General features: G+C 45.4%; 2 protein-coding genes across 2 annotated transcripts in view; both read right to left on the reverse strand.

Moving 5' to 3' along the window:
• The window catches only part of ARHGEF2 (Rho/Rac guanine nucleotide exchange factor 2), a 48,469-nt gene extending 43,049 nt beyond the window's left edge, over positions 1-5,420 (reverse strand). The window contains exon 1 of the mRNA XM_074349561.1: positions 5,301-5,420. Coding sequence (XP_074205662.1) covers positions 5,301-5,405 — 105 coding nt within the window. The 5' untranslated portion in view covers positions 5,406-5,420. The remainder of the gene's footprint in view (positions 1-5,300) is intronic.
• An 830-nt stretch (positions 5,421-6,250) lies between these two features.
• SSR2 (signal sequence receptor subunit 2) lies at positions 6,251-12,791 on the reverse strand. The gene is made up of 6 exons (XM_010953909.3): positions 12,663-12,791; positions 11,801-11,955; positions 11,007-11,105; positions 9,894-10,002; positions 7,963-8,040; positions 6,251-6,834 (listed from the first exon to the last, which is right to left on the reverse strand). The coding sequence occupies exons 2-6, from the start codon at positions 11,953-11,955 to the stop codon at positions 6,724-6,726; spliced, it is 552 nt and encodes a 183-aa protein (XP_010952211.1). The 5' UTR covers positions 12,663-12,791; the 3' UTR covers positions 6,251-6,723.
• Between the last annotated feature and the right edge of the window lie 11,231 nt (positions 12,792-24,022).

A 24,022-nucleotide genomic window follows, 5' to 3' on the forward strand; every position in this document is an offset into this window, starting at 1 on the left:
CATTTCCTAAACAGCATCTGAGCCTGGGGCGGCGGTGGGGGGTGGGGGGTGGGGGGAGAATTAACCCACAGTAGTGACTAAGTCATCTTGTGGGGTCCTCACAACCATTTCGTGAAATAGACATGATTATCCCTGTCTCACATAAGAAGAAACAGGTAGCACAGAGAGGGAAAGTAACTTGCTCAAGGTCATGGGTCTATAGGAGGTAGAGCTGAGTTTTCAAACCAGATCCATCACACTGTAGACGCTGAGTACTTCTCGGAAACCAGAAAGCAAGCTCCCAATGACAGCAAGTGGCTAGCTTTGACAGAAATCTGGCAATATTGTTATTCACGCCATTCCCATTCCTGCCCCGACCCCCGATCCTAGCCAAAGACAGAAGCAGGTTCTACAAGAAATTATTTGAGAGTTCCAAAAAGTTAAATCTGTCTTTTCTACTCCCTCTGGATCTTAGAAATCTGAATGAAGGGATGGGGGGCAGGCAGGGTTCTGCTTCTGTTTGCTGTCAGCAAACACTTAGGGGTAGGAACTGCTGATAGTAACCACACAGCTAGGCACAGGGGACTAAAGGCAAGGCTACCGGGCCCTTTTGCTGCCTGGGGGGGCTCCCTGGGTCTGGCTCTGGGGTCCTAAATCTCCCAAAGGGGGCAATAATGGGGAAGACCCAAAAGGGCCAGATAATAAAGAATGGGGAGGAAGGGAGAGACCAGATGGCATGGTCTGCTGGCTTCTCCTCCAGGCCTCCTAGCTCTGGGGGTACAGGGGGTACATAGAAAACCCTTTGATGGTTCAAAATTTAACCTACCTGCTCCTTCTCCCATAGAAAGTAAACCATTAATCCAACAGTATCCTGCAAAGAGGACTAAGGCAGGGCTTCTCTTAACCTCAGATAAAGAAGGTGCCAGTAACCACAGTTCCTTACCATCTCTGCTCCCCAAACACCCCATTATACAACAGGTCACATAGCATCCAAGTCTCTAATAGCTCCTCACCTCACCCTGACTTGGCTACATCATCGCTCAATTTCTCAGTGTGAGACGCGTGAGACTTTGCGACATGCTCAACACTGCGTCCTGGAATTCACTCTCCTTCCCTGACTTTCCTGCCAACTGCCAGAGAGTAGTATCACAATTCCAAAAACCAAAGGAAAGGCAAAGGGTATAGAGAGAGGATTCTTTCATCCAGCGAACATTTCTTTAGCCCCTTCCAGGTGTCAGGCACAGAGAAGAGGACCCAGAAGCGTCTATGCACAAGTACAATGGCAGGGCATGTGGGCTGCCCCTTTGTGGGGCAGGGACTAGCACAGGGAAAAGCCGTCTGCCCCCATCAGCTTTCAGGTTGACTCTTCAGAGGCACCCACCTGCTTCCAGGGCCCACAGGGCAGAGTTACTGATTTTTCTGTTAGTACTTAATCCTGTAAGTTCACAGCTAGAGAGTCAGGCATCTCCAGTTCTCTAATCTAACCATATCTCCTTCTACTAAGTCAGCAATCAAGCATCTCAAACACCCACCCTAGATCAGCTCCACCTCTTTGGTATATTAGGCTCACAAATCAGTCAGGATTTTTGTTGCTTTGGGCTTCGAAGTGTGACCATCTTTTCTTTTCTTTCTTAATCAGTTTGCAGACTGAATCTAGGAATCCTGTCCTCTTCCTTTCTGCTGGGCCTGTATGCTTATACTACCAGAGGCTTGTTGGGACCCAGACTAGCCTCTGACATGTAGGGGCTAAGGAATAAAAGGGCAAGACCAATCACTCCTCTTCTACCTCCTGCCAGTTTTTTGGCATGCGTTCTGGTGCTGTGCCAGAAGGGTGGGGCAAGAGAGGGGCTGAGGTTCAGAGGGACACACCTGAGAAGACTTTGGCCACTGTGTCCCAGGGAATTAACCCATCAGATCCCACGGGGTAGCTAAAGGTAGTGAGTGGAGTAGGGAGCCCCTAATCTGATAGACAGGATAATCTGGACTCTGGAAGACCTGGCTCTCAGATATGAATTGGTGGTCCTTTAAATCTCACAATTAACCCCCAGAGGAAATGGGAGCAATGTTAGTCCCCAGAGGAACGGGACCCTGGGTGAATTAGGATCTTAAGGTTTTAAAATTCTAGTCATCAGTTTTTGTCCATACCTCCTGAGTAAGAAAGAGACCAAAAGATATCATAATGGACTTTGGTGTCAAATGAACTTGAGTTTGAACCCCAGTACTACAATTCACCTCTTAATTGACAAGCTTTAGTTACTTAATTCCTCTAAACCTGATCTTTAATATAGGGATTATGATATATCAACCCCATAGGATTGTGAGGATTAGGAATGTACATAAAGGGTTTGGCATCACTTGTCACACAAGTAGTATTAACTGTGGGCCATTAAGGTGATTTCCTATTTGCACACTTGTGTGCATGCGCGCGCGCGCGCACACACACACACACACACACAAACACAGCACCCTAGTTAAAAATGGGAGCTGAAAGCAGGAAACTGGTGAATTGTTCTGCCACTTCCTGGGGGTGCTGAGGGGTTCCCGAAGATCTCTGCTTCTGGGGAATGCCCATTCATGAGATAAGGACTCAGGGAAAGGGAAGAAGGGAAACTTACCAGACCGGGGCGATATCCCAAAGACAGGGAACCTGTTCCTGCCCTCGATTGGTAACTTCAGGATAGGAAAAAGTCCCGCTTCAGGTAGCCCCTCTAAGAATCCAATCCAGCACCGTAATGGGGGTGCCTCTTTCTTGGTCCTTTTAAGAGAATTGCTCATGGTCCAGAAGTTTGCATAGGAGACAGGGGGGACTCATTCCAGTCCAGACCAGCTGCCTCTTCAACTACTCCAGCCCTTCCCTTCCCCTCCCCACTTCAAACACCCTAGACAGTGCTGCGCCCAGGCCTTTAACCCCTTGGGTGCCATCGCTGGTCCCAAGGATTCCTGGGTCCCCCTGTTCTCAGCATTCCCTAAACAAAGGACAGCCACTGGATTTAAGCTCATGTGGAAACAGATACAAAAAGCCAAGCTGGGGTCACCCTAAGGGGAGAGTAGGTGGGAACCTGACATCCCAGGGAACCTTCATCCTCCCTCCAGCGGAGACAGGGTGGAGCTGAGGGGAAAAGAGGACATCTCAGGGAAAGGCCCACAGCTGGAAACCAACTTAACAGCTAGGTCCTTTTGGGGTCAGGGAGGTGCATTGTCCTCTCTTGAATTTGGTTTCAAAACTGCTGTTAAGAGCAGTCTTCCCTTTAAGAGGCAGGTTACAGCAGGGGGAGGAGGAAGGACTGTGTTTTCTGTGATGAAAGTACAGGGAGGAGCGATGAGAAGGGCAGCCACATCTGAGGGCCCTCCTCCAGACAACAGGAACATGGTGACCAGGCAGCTGGGCACTCGCTGGCTCCAACCCCCAGCTTGTTGTGGATACCAGGCACCGGATATCTGACCAGCTCTCCACCCCCTTCCCTGATAACAGCTTCTGGGGGCGCTGACTCACCCTCACTGCTTCCCTGGGGCAGAGCTCGGCATGCACAGATGTTAGACTTCCTGAGGTACTGGGGAGCCTCCTCCCTGCTGGGCCCTGTGGCCAAAGGGAAGGGCATGCTGGAGTTGAAATACCCTGGCTGCCTCTGCCAACTCACTAGCTGAGGGGCCTCGGAGAAGTGCCCTATTAGCCTCATTTCCTCACCTGTAAAGTGAGGGTATTAAATGAGATATGTACAAACAGTGGAACAAAAATGCTGGACCCATAGCAGTTATTCCGTAAATATGCTACCTACCACTCACTGTGACCCTGGATAAGCCACTTCACTCTCTGCCTTTCCTGATCTATTAAATAAGATTAAATTAGGCGATCCTAATTTATCCAGGCTCTAAAACCCTTCCTCAGGGTGAGAGATGTGGAAGCTGTGTGCTCTCTCCTACCTGGCTGAGTGACAATAGTTGTTTGTCACTTCACAAGGATACTAGGGAAGCAGCTGCCTTATACTGGTGTAGGGTCCTCAGAAATCCTCTAATTAAAACAATCCTGTGATTGTCCAGGTGAGGACACAGGCTCAGGGCGTTATTTACCTGAGGCCAGCTAGCCAGTGAGTGGTGGAGGTGGCGCTGGGACCCAGCACTGGGACCTCTGTCTGGGGTCAGTGCTGCTTCCACCACCCCGAGCAGCTCTCTCAAGGGATCAAGCCTTGATAACTTCCCATCCTGTCAACAAACTGCTCCATCACCCCCCAGCTTCTTGGAAATTTTCATACCCATTTCCCATTGACTTTCTTCAGATGAAGTCCCAAAGGCTGATATGTGAAAGGGGTGGAAATCTGGGCACCTGACTCCTCCTGGTACCAGGGCTGGGTGTGGGTGAGCAGGTGCCAGCTGAGAGTTTGGACGATGTGGGAGGGATAGAGGGCTGGTTTCCAGTGGGGGGAGGGGATCTGAAACACGTTGACAGCTTACTGGGTTACTATCTATACCGCCTTTTAGGGAGGAAGCCCTCGGCTGGGCTACCCAATCTCCAGGAATGAGGGGCCAGGGCTTACTTTCCCTCTCCTTTGCAGACCTGTGCGAAATCTGGAGATCAGGGTTCACATTTTCCAAGGGTGGTTTCAGTTAGAGTGAAATCCTGTCTGCTACCCATCCTCCTACCTCAAGGAGACAGCTCAATCCCAAAGCAACGACTCCAGCTAAGTCTCACCATCTATAGATTTTAGAGGCTCTTATATCCTTCAATGCCACTACTTAAGGGAGGTTCAAATTCCAGCCTGACTCTAAGGAATTTGATCTCTTGAGAGATGAAGCATCTGGTTTTGGCTTTTTTTCAAGGTGTCTGTGCCACTGCCTCACAATGCTTCTCTCGTCATCTGGGTCAGACCTGGGTTCCCCCGGGTCTCCTCTGTAATAAGATCCAGAACGCGAAGTGTCGAGTTCTGCGAGAAAAGGTAAAGACTGCCCCAGCTTTTGGAAAAGCAGTATCTCCCAGAGACCAGACCAAGAAGGAATCTCTTAATTACCTTCCAGAGTTAGGAAGTTTATGCTACCCTCTAAACCAGAACTCCTCCCTCCTCCTCCTATAGGTTAACTCCTCCTTCTGTTTTCAGTGGACACTACACAGCTGGAGAAATAGCATGTGTCCTACTCCAAAGACTAACATTTCATAATGCTAGAGAGCAAGATGATACCTTTCAAACCGGCTCCCTTCCCTTCCTGGAACCTGTTCTCAACCCCAAGCTTCTGACCCACTGTCTTTTTCCCCACTCTCCTGAGCACGTTCCAGGTCTCCACCAGGAACACAATGAACAAAAGCAAATATATCCTCCTCGCCCTCTGACCTGGCCAGTCCTGGGGTGTCCGAGCTGCAGCCCCTGAAAGAGGGATGTGAGCTGGTGGAGGGCTACTCCATTTGGAGACTCCCGTTGTCTCCATGTCCTTTTCATCCTTCCTGGGGCCTAGAGGCTCCGGCTGCTGGGTGAAGGAAAGGTTAAACCGGTTGGGCAGCACTCATCACCCCCAACCCCCCAACAGAATCTAAGCTGGGAAACTTGGTGGCAGGAACAAAGCGAGTGTTTGTTGGGTTTCTCTTCTGCCTGGGAGGCTGTGCTCGGACCACGACATTCCTAGGGTGGACAGAGTCAGCTCAGAGTGGCTTCTCCACTGCTGTTGCAGCAAAATCCACTGCCTCTCCACAGGCCGTGCTTAGGTAACAACTCAGGGGATCCAGGCACTTCTGCTTGGCCTGAGCTCAAAGCAGAGGCCTTAGAAAGAAATTCAAGCTCAAGAAAAACTAGTTCTTCAATAGAGGAAAGGCTGGAATCAGGCCTAAGAGATAGCTTTTCAAGAACAGTCAGTGAATAAATCAGCCCAGAAAGTCTCCAGGGGCATGAGAACAGTAATAGACCATCTTTCCCCATTCTCTCCTCTGCTGTGGAGAGGAACTCACAGGCAAAGAAGGTTTAGGGGAGTAGGTGGTGATTGGTGAGAACAGAGAGGGAAATAAGGAATGGAAGCAAAGGTTTTCAAAAGGGAAGGTGGAGAAACTGAAAAAATATGTATGTATGTATGTATGTATGTATGGTGTTTAACTGATTTGTTTTGCTATACCCCTGAAACTAACATTGTAAATCAACTTCACTTCAATAAAAATAAAATTTAAAAGGCAGGATATCCCTGGGGGAACAGGACCCACAACCCTGAGAACAAGGAGGCAGGAATTCAGCTCACTTGCAGGACCTGAATACCAACAGCAACCTGAGCTCACCCTGGTGATGGGAAAACGGACAAGTCAGCGTGACATTTGTTTTTATTAGAAAACCCCATTTGGTAAGAGCTTCCCTAAGCCAGCACAGAGACCAGGTAGCCTCTAAAAGTCCCACAGCTTTCATCTTGTCTTCCACCCTCTTCTGATATGGGAGGGCAGGGGAGTGGGGGTGGTGTCAGGCAGTCTCCAAAGTGCTCCCTCCTGGACCCTGGAGAGCATTCCCATCGCCAGCAACATACCCCATGGCATCTCAGAGGTGCACCACAGGGCCCCTAGGCTCAAGGCTGTTGCCGAACGCAATCCTGTTTGTATGGCTTCGCGATGGAATCAAGGAGGCTCTCACAGACTCCTACACATGGTCCTTCACTCTGGCTGAGAGCAGGACAAGATCCAGAAGGCGGCCAAGAGCTAAGGGAGAAGAGACTGCATCTGAGATACCCTTTGGAGTCTGGAAAGCACCTGGATTTCTTGGGAAGGGAGGGCTGTGGAGACCCCACTCAGTTCTTCTTGGTTTTGGGGGTGTCGTATTTCCTCTTGCTGGAGTACCACAACAGCAGGGGGATGCCGATGGAAGGGAGGGTCATGACCCCGAAAGCTGCCCAGTCCAGCTGTGGAAGACAACAAAGGCCCTGCTTAGAAGTCTGCATTAGGACACAGGAGGGGACCAGGAAGGAAGGGGTCTAATGAGAAAGGGAGCAGTCCAGCCCAAATTTGAAGCAGAACCTTGGCCAGAGGTTCCTCTCCGGCCACTTCAGATACAGAATGGCTCTCTAAAGACCAATCTATTTTTCAAGCTATGAAACCAAAGGCCTCACTGGACCCAACCCAATCTGGAGGAGAAGCTTCTCTCCTCCAGACAATCTCTGAGGCGGGAGCTGCCCAGGCCTTGCCCTATCAAGCCTCCTGTGACCTAATTCCTGCCCCGACCTCCAGCCCGCCTCTTCAGCACCCCTCACACTCTGCCCTCCAGCCTCACTAAACTACCTGACCTTCCTGGATCGCACCACGTTTTTTCTCACTTCCAAGTTACTCCCTCCTCCTAGGGTGCCTGCCCTTCCTTACCTCTTCTTTAACTGGCTCAACTTCCCTCCTTCAGAAAACCTTCCCTGACTCTCAAAGACCAGGTTGGATATTCCCGCTGCATCTCCTCCAGCACCTGGTATGTGATCTCTGTCACAGCACTTTCCCCCACTGACTTGTGCTGAGTCCTCTCTAAGCTCAGAAGATCTTTATTGGAAGGGGCTGTGTCTTGCTCACCGTTGCTTTCTCAAAGCAAAGCCCAGAACTGAGCATGTAATTAGGAACCTCATAGTTATTCACTGAATGAATGAATGGATTTCCTCATTCAGTACTTTAGGCAAATCTTCAAAAAATTCTCTCCTAGACTAGACTACAACAAAGTTCCCATTTAACCTTCCCAATGCTCTACGACTCTTTTAATCTTAAGCAGATATTTTTTAAAACCTCAAATCAGACCCAGGACTCCAAGATGGGGCTCTCTACACAAGGCTGAGCAGAAAAAAAAGGGCAGTTTTTTTGGTTCTGGTAATTGTGAGCTCATTGCCAAAAATCTCTAATCACAGTTAAAATAAGACATTTAACAGCTGCTTGTATCAAAAAGCAGATGTGACAAGAACCAACCAAGTAAATATATCTTTTAAGGAGCCCAAGAGGCCCCAGAACCAAAAAGTGTTCTCCTCCCGGGGAATGACAAAGGAGAACAGGGTAAGGCTTACGAAATGCGGGGAGAATCTCCTATCAAACTCCCGCTGAGCCAGGATTCCGCCCTGTCCAGGTGCACTGGTGAAGCCAATCTAAAAAGAAGAAAAGAAGGGCATTAAGGCAAGTCTCCAACTCTTTCTCATCTGAGAAAGGGCAGTTCCAACCAATCCAATTCTAAGCACTAGGTTCTTAGTCCCTAAAGGCCCAAGAAAGCATCAAGATGAGGAAAAGCTTTTCAACTAGAGATTTGGATGTTTCTTATGTGTTGTAAAGAGGAGGTAAATTAGGAGCCATGAGACCAGAGAAACACATGATGAGCATTTACGAAAGAGGAAGGCCAGGTATGCAGCTGAAAACAAAGCCCAATCCCTCTATCTTAGCCTCAGACCCTGGAAAAAGTTGCTCACCACCACTGGCCTCCTCTGCCTTTGGCAATCATTTCCCTATTCCTCAAGTGGAAAGACTCTTCTGTACCTCACAGGTTGACATGAAGCTCAAATGAAATGATGAGGATTCTGAAAAGCATAAAGCCCTACCCAAATGTACATTACTCAAGGAGGGGCTAAGTCTGGCCTGCATTCCTTTGTCTTGGAGAGGAGGCCAAGAGTTTGGAGCACACTGCAAACAACTTTGTTCTCAAGTGGCAGCTGAGCCTTTGAATTTGTATCTTTTAACCCATCAAGGACCAGGTAGAACCAAAGAGTCCTAAAGGTGGTTCTAAAAGCAGAAAGACAAAAGTTATGAAAACATAACTAGGATTACAAGAATATAGTTCTACACGGTTTATAAAAAGAAAAAAGATAATTCAGAGAATGCACTGAAAGTTAGAGACTCTTGGATTTCTTCTAGCTCTATGATTGACTCTGTTAAGTCCCTTCCCTGTTGTGCTCATACTAAGTAGCCTAAAGCCCTTTTGTATTTATAAATTCATGACCTAAGCTTTTTGAGGGCTAGGACAGTGTCTTAATCATCTTAGTATTTCCTAGAGTCTAGAGCATTGTAGGGTCTCAATAAATGCCTGCTGATTTTTATATCAACCAATCAGAAGATTGTTTACTAGTGAGGTTCTACTTTAAATGGTAAAGAAATTTCAGATCAACTCCTTTGCTTCAAGGAGCTTATAATTAAACTGGGAGGTGGAGGTAAGGGAAAGACCTAGACATAAGAAAGAACTACTAAGGACAGTCAATAATTAAACATTCAAGTGGCACAGACTGTAAGAGCTATAGAAGCTTAGATGCAGTCAATGAATGTTTATTGAAAGAATGAGTAGGAAAGAGCAATATGAATTGTAAGGGCAGAAGACAGAAACAAGGAGACGCAGCTCAGACCTGGGTCTTGAGAAGGCTTCAGATAATGAAGTGGAGGAGAGAGAGTACTTCAAACAGAGAACAAAGGCAGAGTGGAAAGAATGAGCACCGAGAGTGGGGGGAAGCACTACAGGAAGGAGTTGGCCTAATTAGGACGGAGGGTCTTGGTGGGCAGAGAGAAAAAGGGAGAGACCGAAAACAGCGAGACTACTGGAGGGTATGCAAGGAGAGGCAGAAAAACTTGGTTTTAATGCCAGAAGCAGAAGCATTCTAAGCAAGGGAAAGACAGACACGGTGGAGACCAGGGATCACTTGACAGCAGCAGAGACGATGAACTGAAAGGGCAAAGATGGCAATAAACTGGACAGCACATGACCCCTTCCAGATTAAAAGCGAAGGAGAGGGAATGAAGATGGGGGAATGCTATGTTACTCCCATCCCCTGCCCTCCATGTGAACTGCTCGATTCTGAGACTTAACAATTTGAAATGTCCTTCCTTCCTAAGGACAATATCCCAAGTTTCTGGCCCTTCTTATCTTCCTCAGAATTTAACGCCTGCTCTGGGAATTTTCTGTAAGAGTTTTCAAAGGAAGGCAGAACTGAGCCCCATCCAGCTACGGGTTTGGGCAACTCACCACAACGGGCCCATCCTCCTGGGCCAGGTAAGTAATAGTTGCTGAGGTGAAGTTGAAATAACCAGCCTTGAGAGGACGCAGGACCACGGTGTGGGAGACATTGCTAGCACTGGCCCAAGAGTTAAGGAGGGAAAAAGATGAAGCTACAGTTGGAACAACCTTTCAACTTGTGAACTAAACGCACCATTCACAAAAAGAGATGCCAACACACATGGTGATTTCACATCTGCAATACTTTGCAAGGATAATAAACACGGACTTTTTTTCTAAGTCTAAAGCATGTGTTATAACATGTCTTTCTAGGGGGAGGGCATAGCTCAGTGGTAGAGCATGCCCATGGTCATGGGTTCAATCCCTAGTACTTCTGTTAAAATAAATAAGTAAATAAATCAGTAAATAAATTTAAAAAAAAACTAATAACTACCCCAAATAAATCCAGTTCTATCTCTTAAAAAAACAAAACAAAACATGTCTTTCTAGCCAAGTTTAAGGGGTCTATGACATATTCAATATCGAGGTTTTTTTTGAAGTAAACTTTCAAAGCGATATGTTACAGATAAAAAATTAGCCACTTAAGGTCACAGAAAATCTTTTGTTGACTATAACTGAAGGAAGTTCTTGAAAATACAAAACAAAAACAAACAAAAATACAAAGAGAATACTTACCCTCCCCAGAAAATCTAAATATACTTTAATTCATAAGGGAAAAAAATAATCTAATTCAAAACACTCAGGAAATAACTGGTAGATCCAAATAATTGACTCATTAAATAAGAAGTCTTGAAAAAGTCACCCCGGTCCTCCATACTAGCATCCCACTGAATTTCTTCTAAAAGCACGTTAAACATCCTTGCCCAGCCACAAACATCTAACTGTCCACATTTTCCCAATATACTATGTTTTACGGCCTTATAAGCTGAATTTCAGGAACATCCTTCCTCAGGTCTACCCTAAATTATGCTTACACAATTTTTACCAATCTCTCTTGCCCCATCTTATCCAGGGAGGTGACAAGAATGGCCATGCACACCCAGACTCTTTGAAGTGACCCTGCTGCTGTGCAGGCAACATTCCTGCCCCCAATCCCACTCCCAGCCAGTGTCAAGAGGATACGGAGCAATCCGGTCCCATTTGACATTAAGCATTCCAGAGACAATGCCAAAGTCTTCTGGAGGGAAGGAATCATCAGATAATTCCACATCTAATGCAGCGCTAGAAAACGGAGGAAACAAAAATAGGTTAGTGAGTAATGGATATAAAATTAAAGCAATCAGCAATCAACTCTGCCTGCCTGTTCTAAAAAATCAGAACTAAAAAAGACAGATGTGAGTCGCATGGTAACTTGGGTTTGCTGTACTGACGAATCCAGGTCAAGGACTGGATTCTGTGGTTCAGAAGCACCATAACAGTCAAATATCTAGGAAAGAATGGGTCTCAATTCATATTTGCCCCAATTTCTTCTTGTGTGTGTGTTTGTGTACGTGTGTGTATGTAAGGAGGGGAAGAGGAGCAAGATGCACACGGAAGAGAAAATTAAAGAGAATAAAATGAAAAGAAGGGCAACAAAAATGCTAACAAAAGAAAGGAAGCTGAAACTAAACCCCAGAGGTAACAAAGGATCACACATTTTCTGCCTTCTCATCTTCTTCTCCCTGTTTGACCACAATTCTTGCTTCTTCCCCACTCTGAAACTCTTCCAACTCAAAAAAGGGGAAGATCATTTCTTGTAGCTTAGGTAAGAATGCCCTCCTCTACCAAAAGTAGACCCAGCAATATATTCATTCACTCATGATATCTTTGTGTTGCTGGAGGTCTCCCAAACATAAATCACTACTGGTCCCTGTTCCCAGTCAGGAAACCTAAGAAGCCTGAAAAGGGCGCAACCTATAGCTCCAGGGCCTTCTTACCTTGAGCCAACATTGTAGATGTTGTACTGTAAGGTCAGGTCTCGCCCCTCCACGGCATATCTGTTCAGTAATGATTTGGAGGCCAAAAGCCTGGCTCCTTCCTCTGCTTGAGTGACAGCAAATAAAGCCAACACCACGAATGCCAGCAGCCTCATCTTTGGAGAAAAGACCAAAGTGAACAGTCAACCCAAGCATGTAAAACCACCAAAATCTTCCTGACAGTCCTTCCTTACAGAGCCTATCAAAGCTCTTTTGATACTGCCAAAGCAGCAGCCCCTTCCAAAGAGCCACCAGAGCTGACCCACCCATTGGCGAGCTTCCTACCATCTCTGCCCTGCAGCCGTCGGAAAATCGGGTATATATGCACCAGCATTATCTGCTACCCTCTTCCTGCCAGGGCTCCTGGGTGCTCCCCAAAGGGTGGGGTCTTCTGAGAGGATTCCATGTGGCCACAACAGGGCTTTCCTTGGGCTGCCGTTTTTCGGCCAGTCTCGGACATGCAGCAACCTCCAAGCTTTCCTCCACAGTGCAGTCCCTCACCGCCGCTGCCTTCCCGCTACTCCTCCTCCTCCACCAGCTCCCCCTGAGATCCCACGGCACGCTCGCGGGGTCCTCCTCCACGCCCCTGTATCCTTCCTGCCCCAGGGTTCCCATTCGACCTCGCTCCCCACATCCTTTCTGGGAGCCTCCTTGGGCTCAGTCCGCTCTGCCCCCTCCCTCTCTGTCTAGACTACACGTCCTCCCGCCGGCGTGCCCTCTCCCCTCCCGGCCCTCCCGGCCCTCCCGAGCCTCAGCTGCTGAATGTTGTGCCAACACAAGACTCCCCCGTTCCCACTCGCACCCCCAGGACCTCAGGACTTACCGTGCACACCCCAAAGGCCTTTCAGGGGGCCACCAAGACCGGAAGAGAGCGTCAGCACCCGAAAGACCGGAAATAAGCTCTAGCCGGAAACCTTGCTACTCTGCCCGATGCCTTCTGGGAGTTGTAGTTCTTAGACAAGCCCCCGCCCCTTTCCCTTTGTAGTGCCCGCCCGCATCGGGGATGCAACCGATCTTAGAATAGGCTTGTCTGTGCACCCTCCCTGCTTTTCTTGCGCGCTCTCTCTCTTCTCTCTCTCTTCTGTCTCTCTCTCTCTCGCTTTCTTTCTTTCTTTCTCTTCCTTCCTTCTTTCTTTTTCTTTTTTCTTTCTTTTTTTCCCTTTTCCCCTCCATCATGCTTTTCTTATCCTGCCCTATAGAGTGGCTTTTCAAGCTGGCTTGCTGTTATTGTAGGTAATCAGCATCTGATTAAATGCTTTGCAGAACTGACAAACCTAGAGATTTAGACCATCTAAGAATGTCGAGTGTACTGTGGGGCTAGGAATTAGAGAAAAGCTATTTCTCTCAGGGCTACCAGCATTCTTTGCATTCCCAGGTGAGAAAATGTATTCATTCCCTATATTCAATAAATCACCAAGCCCTGAGCTTTCTTTAGAACCCTTTAAGGTTCCCCAAAAGTAGATCCTTTCTTCTCTTTTCCCACTATAACCGCTTTAGTTCATAATCATTGATACTGCTGTTTTTCACTGCAGTGGTCTCGCTTCGTTGGGTCTTTCCCTGCACATTTCAGTCAGCTACCAGATAAACATCCCCAAACAGCATTTTGAACAGTAGACTATGTTCAGAGGATGGACTGTGAAGTTAGGTAGTCATGAATTCAAGTCTCAGTTCTGTCACTTAGTGGTTAGTTAACCTTGAGACAAATGTTAACTTCTGTAAGCCTTGGTTCCCAAGTCTGTGAAATGAGATTATTATAGTACTCTCAAAATGCTGGAGGATCAAATAAGATAATGTATGTAAAGCTCTTAGCATATTGTCTGGCACCTGTGTGTTCAATAAACTACCAGTATTGCTATTATTCCATATGTCCATTGTAGCATCCCTTCATTCAGTATGCATTTTATTGGGCACCTAATTTGTGCCTGGCACTGTTCTAGGTACTGAGGATACAGTGATGAACAGGATGGATAAGGTTTCTACTTTCTGGGGGCTTAACATTCTTGTGGAATAATACACATCACCTGTATTTGTTTTAGTATTTCCCTTCATTCACTGCCTCCCAGACTAGAGCTCCTTGAGGACAGATTGTCTGTTTTCCATTGCTTAGTGTCACGCCTGAGCACACAGGATACTTCAGGGATGAGTCATAACAAATTCTCTATACAACCTCCAGCCTGCTCCTACTTCCTTAGTGTGTGGCTTCCCTAAAATGTCCTGTTGCCTCTCTTTCCATATGCAGATCCAAGTCCTCCTTTGGGGCCCTGCTCTAGTCTCATCCCCTCCGGGAATCCTTCCTTGCCTATGCCAGACTGCATTGCTCTTTTACATCACTGCAGTTTAGTGGGGTTTTTGGTTTTGTTTTTTTCCTGAATGTTTCTGGCCTGGAAAATCTTCCTTCATGATTAGGTGCTATTTCTCTAGTATACACTTGTCCAGAGGTCCTATAGTCATGCTGAGTATACAGGAGGTGCTCAAGAAACACCTGCTGATTGGAGGAATTTTCACCATTTCTGTTTACAGTCTCCTTATTGGAAGCTATTCTGACTACAGGAGAGATTTTGAGAGTCAGTTACTAAGGGAAATGCTTCTGTTGGAAGACTTCCAAAAGAGTATAACTTCTTCCTGCCATCCTCAAGGTGACCCCAAACCAAGAGATTGAGTAGCACTTTGTTAGATGCTCAGGAAACTGTGTGCCAGGAACAGAAGTATGTGGAACCAGTGTAAGGCTACCTAGGGTGCTTACTGTGCTCCCAGGTTAGTGTCACTGGTTTCATGTCCTGTTTCTTGGCGGTTAAGACAGAGCTCAAGTTGCCCACTGACCTCTCTTTTGGGATCTGCAACAACAGGGCCACCAAGATAGTGTGTGACTAAGCTGAGAAGGAAGTGGCAAGGTGCTTTTCGGCTGGTGGTTGGGCAGGCACCCAGAAACAGAGACTTGCTGCCAAATCTAGGGGCCTCAGATCAGCATAAGTTAGCTGGAAGGGCACTCTGTAAGAGGAAATGGAGTGAATGTGAACCATGCCAGTTTTCAAGAAACATCCAGAATCACAGCTATTACAGTCACTTTGCAGCAGTTGTTTTTCTTTTTTCTGTTACATTCATCTTTTATTGCAGTAAATATACATAATGTGAAATTTACCATTTTAACCACTTAAAATGTACAGCTCAGTGGCATTAGTACCTTCACATTGTTGTGCAGCCAGCAATACCATCCATCTCCAGAACGTTTTCACCTTCCCAAACTGAAACTCCACAGCCATTAAACACTAACTCCCCTTTCTCCTGTCCCAAGCCCCTGGCAATTACCAGTCTACTTTCTGTCTCTGTGAATTTGACTACTCTAGGTACCCCATATAAATGGAATCATACAAAAAATAAATTTTAATTTACACAAATAATACAGCTTATATTTTTGTTTTTTAAAAAAATCAAACAATACTGAAATATTGGGTGGGTGTAAATGCCAGGATGCAAACTTAGATGTCCAGGAAATGTTAACTTCCTTACTTTTCTATAATTAAACCCAATTTCTGTTTGCTACTCCTTTTCCATCAGGTAGCAAGAACTGAAATCTCAATTAATGCAGGGGCTCCCCAGCCATTTTCTCCAGGTTGCCTCTAATTTTCTAGAGGGCTCCTAATGTGCCAGGAGTGGGGGGAATCAGAGACTTCTGGTGCTTGGTCATCGGTACTTTTCCTCTCTGGTGTCCACTGAGACATCCTGATCCTGTCTTCTCTTAGGCTGTGAGTTCACCCAGAGCATAGCTGCATCCCCCTCAGCCTTATCCCAGCGTTCCCCAGGCACAGTGGTCCTCTCTCTCCGTCTTCCTTTCCCTCCCTCTGCTTTTTCATGCCTCTCTGGAGCCACAGGGAACTCAGCTGGGCTCTCTAAGGCCCTTCACCTCTTCCATGCTACCCAGTCATCCCTCAGTTCCACAAACCAGGCCATGACGTGGGTGAGCAGAAATGTTGAAGGGTATCCCAGACCACCTACCTGGGCACAACATGCACTCTCTGGGAGCAAGCACAAGACTCCTCCTGCTCTTGGATTCACCAACCTATTTGGGTTTTTTCTTTACTGCCGCCTCCAAATCCCAAACTATGTCATGTCAGAGCCAGCAGAGCCTCAGAGCTCTTCAGAGGGATTTATCCATGGATGACTAAGATCCCCTCTTTCCTGTTCTCTCTTTTTTCCCCTTCCTCCCCAGTTTGGACAAACTCTATCTAGCTGAGATCGTTCGGGTGAAGGGACAGAAGTGATGGAAAACCGGCTCTAACTTCTCTAGTATTCTTTCAACAAAAATTTACTGATCATCCGTCAAAGTGCCAGACACTGTTCTAGGCCCTAGGGCAAAGCAGACAAAAGTCTCTGTCCTTCAAAACAAATAAAATGACATGCCTTTCTTTCTAATGAGACACTGTTCAAGAGACTGTGGTGAAAATGGAAATGTTCTATGATATCTTCACTATCCAATATGTTAGCCACCAGCTCCATGGGCTATTGAACATTTGAAATGTGACTGGTCAGACTGCAGAGCTGAAATTTTTTAGTTTTATTTCATTTTAACTAATTTCAACTTACGTTTCAATAGCCACGTGTAGCTAGTATATTGACAGCCTAGTTCTTATATATTCTGATATATCTCTGGCCTCTGGCTTTACAGTCCAAAAGGTCAGGGTTTTGATACTCAGAAAGCCTTTTCTACTGCAGCAACACCTCTCCCCATCACTGGGAGAACTCACAGTCTGAGGCACAGCATATGGGACAGCTCCCAGCGAGTCCCTGAGAAATGTCCAGATTTTGACTGATTCTGTGACTATCCGAACCCAGGGAAGACACTTTCCTTGTGGTAGAGGCTTCTGGGTGTACAAAGCACAGAGTGCTCCCCTTCCTGCCCCTCCACCCCCAGCTCCCAACTCATTAAGGGGGAGGGAAACTGAACTTCCCTTTGGAGGCTCAAGAGAGCACAAGGGAGAGTGTGATAGGGACTCCTGTGTCTCCCTCAGCCCCTTCACCCTTTTGTCTCCCCCCACCCCTGTCTCTAGTAATGAGGAGCTATTTTAGCTGTGAGAGCACATCATCCTTGTGCTCTGAGAGACTGTCTCTATGAGCAAGACAGCAGCTTGTTGCTTGGCACAATTGCAGATGCCACACTCTGAAGACATGACTTGATTCACTGTGAGGCCCCCCAGGAAGTAGTTACAAACAGTGATGCCCCCACTTTGCCACAAAGGGGCAGTAACAGGAAGAAGGAGGGCCCCAGTGGAAGGACTGAAAGTAAATAAGGAAAGGGGAAGGGTCCTTTGTGAAAAAGGGCCTCCAAGTATCTGCTCCAGGCTGACACTAGAAGGCAACCTTTGGGAGAAAGGGAATCCATGTATGTCCCACCTTTCAGGCCAGGAGTCTGAATGTGTTAATGACCAACTACTCATGGGTCTGTCTTCTTCCAGATAATGATCCGTGCTCACCCATTCATTCTTCCAGACACTAGGGGCTACTGGCAGTGTTGGCGAGCTCCTGCTCTGTGCTTCCACTCAGCTACTGCACCCACCACACTGTAGTAACATGAGTTGTCACCAAGTCTCTTCCCTCCCTGGATTGTGAGCATCTAGATACACCCTGAGTTTGCTGAATGGAGCTGTTGAACAGAACTGAGAGATGGTAGGAAAAGCAAAGCACTCCTGCTGACCATGTAGTAGTCAGGTTTGGTTGGAAATGGAGGAAAGGCTGGAAAAGAAGGCCAGATTACAGAGCCAAGAACATTGTCTAGTATGCCCTCCTCCAAAAGCTTATTTTGAAAAACCTGAAACCTACAGAAACGTGAAAGAATGGGGCTCAGTTAATAGCTGTATATCTTTCACTTAGATTTACCAGCTGCTAACATTTTGTCCATTTGCCTTATCTCTCTGTATATGTAAATTAATATATGTATATATATTATACATATACATATATACTACACATTCACATATACATTTTTGGAACAATTTGAGAATCAGTTGCACATCATGACACTCCATCCCTGTGTACATCAGCATGTGTCCCCCAAGAACAAGAACATTCTCTTCCATAACCCCCAAATCATTGTCACTCCCAGGAAGTTTGACATCGATAAAATACTATTTTCAGATATAGAATCCAAATTAATTTTTCCCCAAATGCTTTTTAAGATGTTCAAAAAATATATAGGATCCTATCAATGATCATACATTGCAGCATTGCTTTTGACCAATAAATGTGTGCAGGTTAAACCAAAGGAGCTTCTCCCAGGGAGAGTGTGGAGAGAAAAGAGAAATGCATGGCAGATAGAACCTTGGTAACTACCTCTCTAGACTGAGAGGATGGGAGGAGAAAGGGGAGAGAAGGCTCAGACAGATCTCAGGCTCTTGAAACAGGCACTGAAAGGTCCCTTCTAAGTCCTTGGAGCCCTTGAAGATCGCAGATAGTCCTAGCCACCTGAAGTTGGTAATGGACTACTGTCTGCTTCTTGCTAAATTTCTCTCCAGCACACGTGGATTCCAAGGTGGATTCTGGAATCTATATCTGCCAATATCTTGATGCCATTTGTAGTTTTGTCCCATTTTCAGAATTTGGTCACAGTATCTCTTCTTAAGCCCAGTCTTCTTTCTATGAGCACTGTTGGGGGCTGGGGGGAGAGGGATGAGCAGAGTCAGCCTCCTCTTGTTGAAAGTGAAGAAGAAGGAGGGGTGTGTGTGTGTGTGTATGTGTGCAGGGGCACCCACTCACATGCCTTAGAGGAGCGTTCCTTGAACCCATGGGCCTGGGACCCCACCCTCCTATTACTATGACAACCACTTTTGTGAGGACATGGGGACTGAAAAATTGTGAGTGTAGGGTTCGGGAGGGAGGGGACACACCAGAGTCTCATCACATTAGTGATCATAGAACTTTATGATAATGAAGAAGAGAGATAATGTGTCTTTATCTCCGAATCTCAAAGTAGGAGGGCAAGATGGGACACGGGCAGGAGCAAGGGCGGGGGGACTCCTGAAGTTCTGCTTAGTGTGAGCTGCCCCGCTTGCACCTAGCTTCTCCTTCTTCTCCCCCTTAGGAGGCCAAAGGAGCTTGGGGATCCTCAGCAGCAGAAAATTCCTCCTTTACCAATGTCGGTGTATCCTTGACGTCCATCTACAGCTTGACTGATGACCTAGGCTATCAAGGGAGCCAGGACCTGACTAGCGTGAGTACGCCACTTTGTGTCCCTCCTTCCTCTGGGGTCTCCCACCCCTTGGTTCTACCACCATTTGGGCATTTTAGCTCACTGACCTCCCTACAATGTCCTGGGCAACCTTTCATATCTTCTCTACATCCTTGCAATTCACAACTTTACTAAACATGGCTCAAATTTACTCTTCCCAGAAAAAAATACCAACAATAATAGTAGTCACAACCTACCTGGTACTTAACTCCATGCCACTTTATAAGAATTTCTATCTCATCTACACCTCATAAGGTGACCTTACACCCTGTAAGGTCAATACTATTATTATTTTCATTTTTCAGATGAAAAAAATGGAGACACAGGCAGTAAATAATTCTCCCGAGATCACATCAGTAGGAAGAGATGCTAGAGTTTGAGCTCAGTTTGTCTGACTCAAGATCTCATGCCACAGAACTGCCTCCCAGTTAGCTATCTCATTTTTATGAGTCCTCTAGGGACTCCTTTCAACATTTACATGCCATTAAACACACTCGATATATAAACTTATTTGCTTATTTATTTGGGGTAGGGTTTAAATACTAGCTGTGTTTTTTGTTATTGAGCTATAATTGACACAATAAACCATACATATTTAAAGTGTACAATTTGGGGGGACTGGTATAGCTCAATTGGTAGAGTGCCTGCTTAGCATGCTCGAGGTCCTGGGTTCAATCCCCAGTACCTTGTAAGTAAATAAATAAACCTAATTACCTCCCCACTTAAAAAAACTTTGAAAAATAAAATGAAAATGTTTGATGTTTTGACATATGTATATACTCGTGAAACCACCAGCACAATCAGGTACTAAACATATCCATCACCCCCAAATGTAAACAACCAGGATTTCTAGAACAGACAAATCAGAGGATTATTACCTGACCTCTAAAATCAGTCTTTAACTAAAGTATTTGCATTAAGATCCTTTCCAAAAAATGAGTTCTCTCCTAATGCATTCCAAGTATACCTGCATATCCTTTGCTGATACTGCTGTGTAACTTCTCTTTGGTAATTTTAAGTGTATGTCTACTCTAGGCAGGACAGTCTTTCATTATCTGTGCTGCCCACTCTGTACTCACACACAGATGGGTGGTCGGCTTAAGCTTTCCCTCTGATCTCAGTCCTTCTCTGCCTCACTTCCCTCCCTCAGACGCAAAATCCCATATGTAATGCGATGGGTCAGTGGAGAGAACGCTTCATTCCTTGCTCTCGGATTCCCAAAGGAAGAAGATCCCAACCTTACTCAATCCAAGACTCAGAAGCCGAACAAGGTTGCCATTGTCCGGATGAGGAGAAAAAAGGTGAAGGAGGAAAACGAGGATGACGAGGAGGACGAGGCAGAGTGGTCCAGTACTTCTTTGCGATCACCTAGGGTGAGACGAAAGCCACGCCCATACTCAAAGACCGGCCAACTGAGGCGAAATGAGCACACGAGTATTTTGGAAAGCAACTTGAGCACGCCCACCTCCAAGATCAAGTCATCCCGCTGGAGTATGACCGAGTTCCGTCAATACCTTTGCAGCTGCTGCCACGAGAAGCCAGTGGAGGAAAATAAGGCATCGGACTCCAAAGAAAGGAGAGACCCAGACAAAAATGAGAAGGGAGTCACCGGCTCCATTAATGAGCAAGGGAGGCAAGAGGATCCTGGGGGATCTCCAAGGGAAGGTCTGGATAGAAGCCAGAAGAGCAGAGTGTAATCCTTCGGCTTGTAAACAAAGCAAATTTTCTTTTTGTTAAAGGCATGTATGAGCCTGATTGATGATTCTAGCTTTTTATCTTAATTTTTTTTTTTTTTGGGGGGGTAGAGGTATCCACTTTCTTCCTCCCCCTCCCCTTTTATCTCTCTGAACATCTTCTCCTCCTTTCTAACTCTACATGAATTTCTGTGTCAGTGACATGGAGCGAGCTATGGATGGGTGAGAACTTGAGGGGTGTGAGAAGGCTTTTGAAACTCTTGAGGCCTGGAACTCCAAGAGGCGAAAAACAACTTGAAGAGTAAGAGTCTTGAGATAACTAATGAGGGCAGTTTCAAGGCCTAATTTTTCAGGTTTTCAACCCCAGAGTTGTCTCATTTTCTTCCTAGTAATGCTCAGCTCTATACAGCAAAGCTTTTGAGCTTCTGATTGTAGCCAACAAGAAGACAAGAATAAAAACTGCCCAGAGGGAACTTAAAAGCTATTTTTAAGGTGGTGACTCTTCCCGGCAACAAAGTTTAAGGCTAGCTCCCAAATTTCTACTGTCATCTCACTTTTTGTTCCTCAGCTTGAGTAAAGGAGGAAAGGGACCCTTACCCTCCAGAGCCTAAACCCTCTCTCCCTTCCCCCCCCACATACAAACTAATAGTTCAGAAGGAGTCTTAGAGATCAAGAAACCTGTCTTAAGTCAGGTTCCCTAGAAGCTGAACCTGAGATGGAGGTTCTTGTGTGACTATTTTATTGAGAGATGCTCAGTAAAGCAGATGGAAGAGTGAGGGAAGCAGGACAGGGCAGAGGAAGAAAGCCGAGCAAGGTCATGGTCACAGGTAAGTCAGCCTCTGCCTGACCCCAGGGAGCTCTGAAGCATGAGTTTCACCACAAAATTGGTTGCACTTTTGAGGCGAAGGGTTAGCCTTTTATAAGCCTGTATCAGTCAGTCACTGTGGGCTGCCCCAGGTTCTCCAGTAAGGCAGCCTCCCTGTTGACTGAGGGCGACTCTTTGGTGAAGGGGCTGTGAGCGTTAGCTGTCAACCCTACAGCAGCTGGAAATGGGTGTACAGCTTGTTTAAGGGAACCTGGGCCAGTCACCATGACAGCAACTACTGTAGTTCATTGAGATTTATTGTATTTCCCAGTATATATTTAATTTCTATAAATGTCCCAGGTGTGCTTGAAAAATGTATTATGGTAAAGTACATAAAGTTTAACATAAAAACGGGGGAGAAAAGACAGCTCTTCCTTACAGAAGGACTGCAACTAACAAATAGAGAAGAAATGCAGGAAATAGAAAACCACTATTAAAACACCAGAGTCATAATTGTTGCAGCAAGATCCAACTATGGAGGGTGAAAGTAGTGGGTGAAAAATGAGGAGAAACAGGATATTTGCATAGTCTTAAAGTAGCTCCCTCAAGATATTTATTAATTACAGAGGTAAAAATAATAACTTTACAGGGGGAAACCCAGCAGACCCCACATCCTTTTAACTAAGTTGTCAAGGTTAAGGTTACCAATAAGAAAACATATTGACATTATGTACCTCTGACATGATGTGCTAGAAGGCACATCACTTCTGTGGCACACTTGTCAAAATGCATAACCTGGGTGGGGAGGGTGTAGCTCAGTGGTAGATTGCTTGCTTAGCATGTATGAGGTCCTGGATTCAATCCCCAGGACCCCCATTAAAAAATAATAATAATAAGTCAATAATAAATCTAATTACCTCTCCATCCCCCCCCCCAAATTTTAAAATGCATAACCTCGGCCTAAGTATGAGAAATATCAGACAAACCCAAAGGGTGTAAAATTGTATAAAATGATTGATCAGTACTCTTCAAAATTGCCAAGGCTCCAAAAGACTTTGGAAAGACTGAGAAACTGTCACGTATTAAAGGAGACTAAGGAGGCATGACACTTAAATTCAATGTGAGGTTCTGGATTTGATCCTGGAACAGAAAAAGGCCATTCCTGGACAAAGTGGTAAAACTCAAATAAAGTCTGTGGTTTAGCTTATGTTCTCATACCAATGTTAATTCGTTTTGATTATCAAATACTATGATTAAAAGGTACTATGGTTAGGCAAGATGCTAGCTTTACGAGAAGCTGGGTGAAGACTATACGGAAACTGTATGATTTCTTCAACTTTTCTGTAAGTCAAAAATTATTTCAAAACAAAAGAATAAATAAATGCTCAGTTTAAGGAATTATAGCAGCCACTGCTCAGGTCAAGAAATAAGGTATTATCAGCACCCCTGAATTACCCACATGTTTACCGTCCTAATCATAACTTCTTACTGCCCATAGAGGTAACCACTATGGTGACTTTAATGGTAATCACTTCCTTGCTTTGCATTACAGACTTTCCTTTTAGGTAACCATCCTTAAAAAGTCAAGTTTAGTTTTGCCTGTTTTGGAATTTTATATACCTGAAATCATACAGTATATATTCTTTTGTGTCTCCCTGTTTGTTCTGTTTATTTTGTATTTCATTAACTCAAAAAACTGTATCGTGGTAAAATAAACAACATAAAATTTACCATCTTGTCGGGGGTGTATCTCAAGTGGTAGAGCACATGCTTAGCAAGATCCTGGGTTCAATCCCCAGTACCCTCTCCAAAAAAAAAAAAAAAAATATATATATTTATATACGCAAACTTAATTAACTCCCCCCCAAAAGTAAATAAAACAATTTTCAAAAATTTACCATCTTAACCATTTTTAAGTGCACAGTTCAGTAGTATTAAATACATTCATATTGTTGTACAACTATCACTACCGTTCATCACCAGAACACTTTTCGTCTTGTAAAATTGAAACTCTATACACATTAAACAGTAATTATCCATTTTCCCCTCCCCCAGCCCTGGCAACCACCATTATACTTTATGTTTTTATGATTTTGACTACTCTAGGTACCTCATACAATCATACAATATTTGTCTTTTCTTGTGACTGGCTTATTTCGCTTAGCGTAATATTCTCAAGATTCATCCATGTTATAGTATATTGCAGAATTTCCTTCCTTTCTAAGGCTGAATAATATTCTATTTTATGTATATACAACACTTTGCTTATCCATTCATCCATCACTGGACAGTTGGGTTGCTTCCACGTTTTAGCTATGGTGAATAACGCTGCTATGAACATAGGTATACAAATATCTCTTTATGATCCTTCTTTCAGTTCTTTTGGGTACATACGCAGAAGTGAAATTGTTGGATCATATGATAATTCTATTTTTTTTTTCTATTTTTTCCTGGGGTTCAATCCC

This window comes from Camelus bactrianus, chromosome 21 (genome assembly GCF_048773025.1).
Source record: "Camelus bactrianus isolate YW-2024 breed Bactrian camel chromosome 21, ASM4877302v1, whole genome shotgun sequence".
Taxonomy (NCBI): domain Eukaryota; kingdom Metazoa; phylum Chordata; class Mammalia; order Artiodactyla; family Camelidae; genus Camelus; species Camelus bactrianus.

Excerpts from the sequence above, each read along its gene's own strand:
- SSR2 (XM_010953909.3), bottom strand. The coding sequence starts at position 11,955 with ATGAGGCTGCTGGCATTCGTGGTGTTGGCTTTATTTGCTGTCACTCAA. Across the intron at positions 10,003-11,006 it reads AAATGGGACCGGATTGCTCC|TGCTAGCAATGTCTCCCACA; the intron begins GTATCCTCTTGA and ends CTCTTGGGCCAG. Across the intron at positions 6,835-7,962 it reads GGAGATTCTCCCCGCATTTC|CTGGACTGGGCAGCTTTCGG; the intron begins GTAAGCCTTACC and ends TGTCTTCCACAG.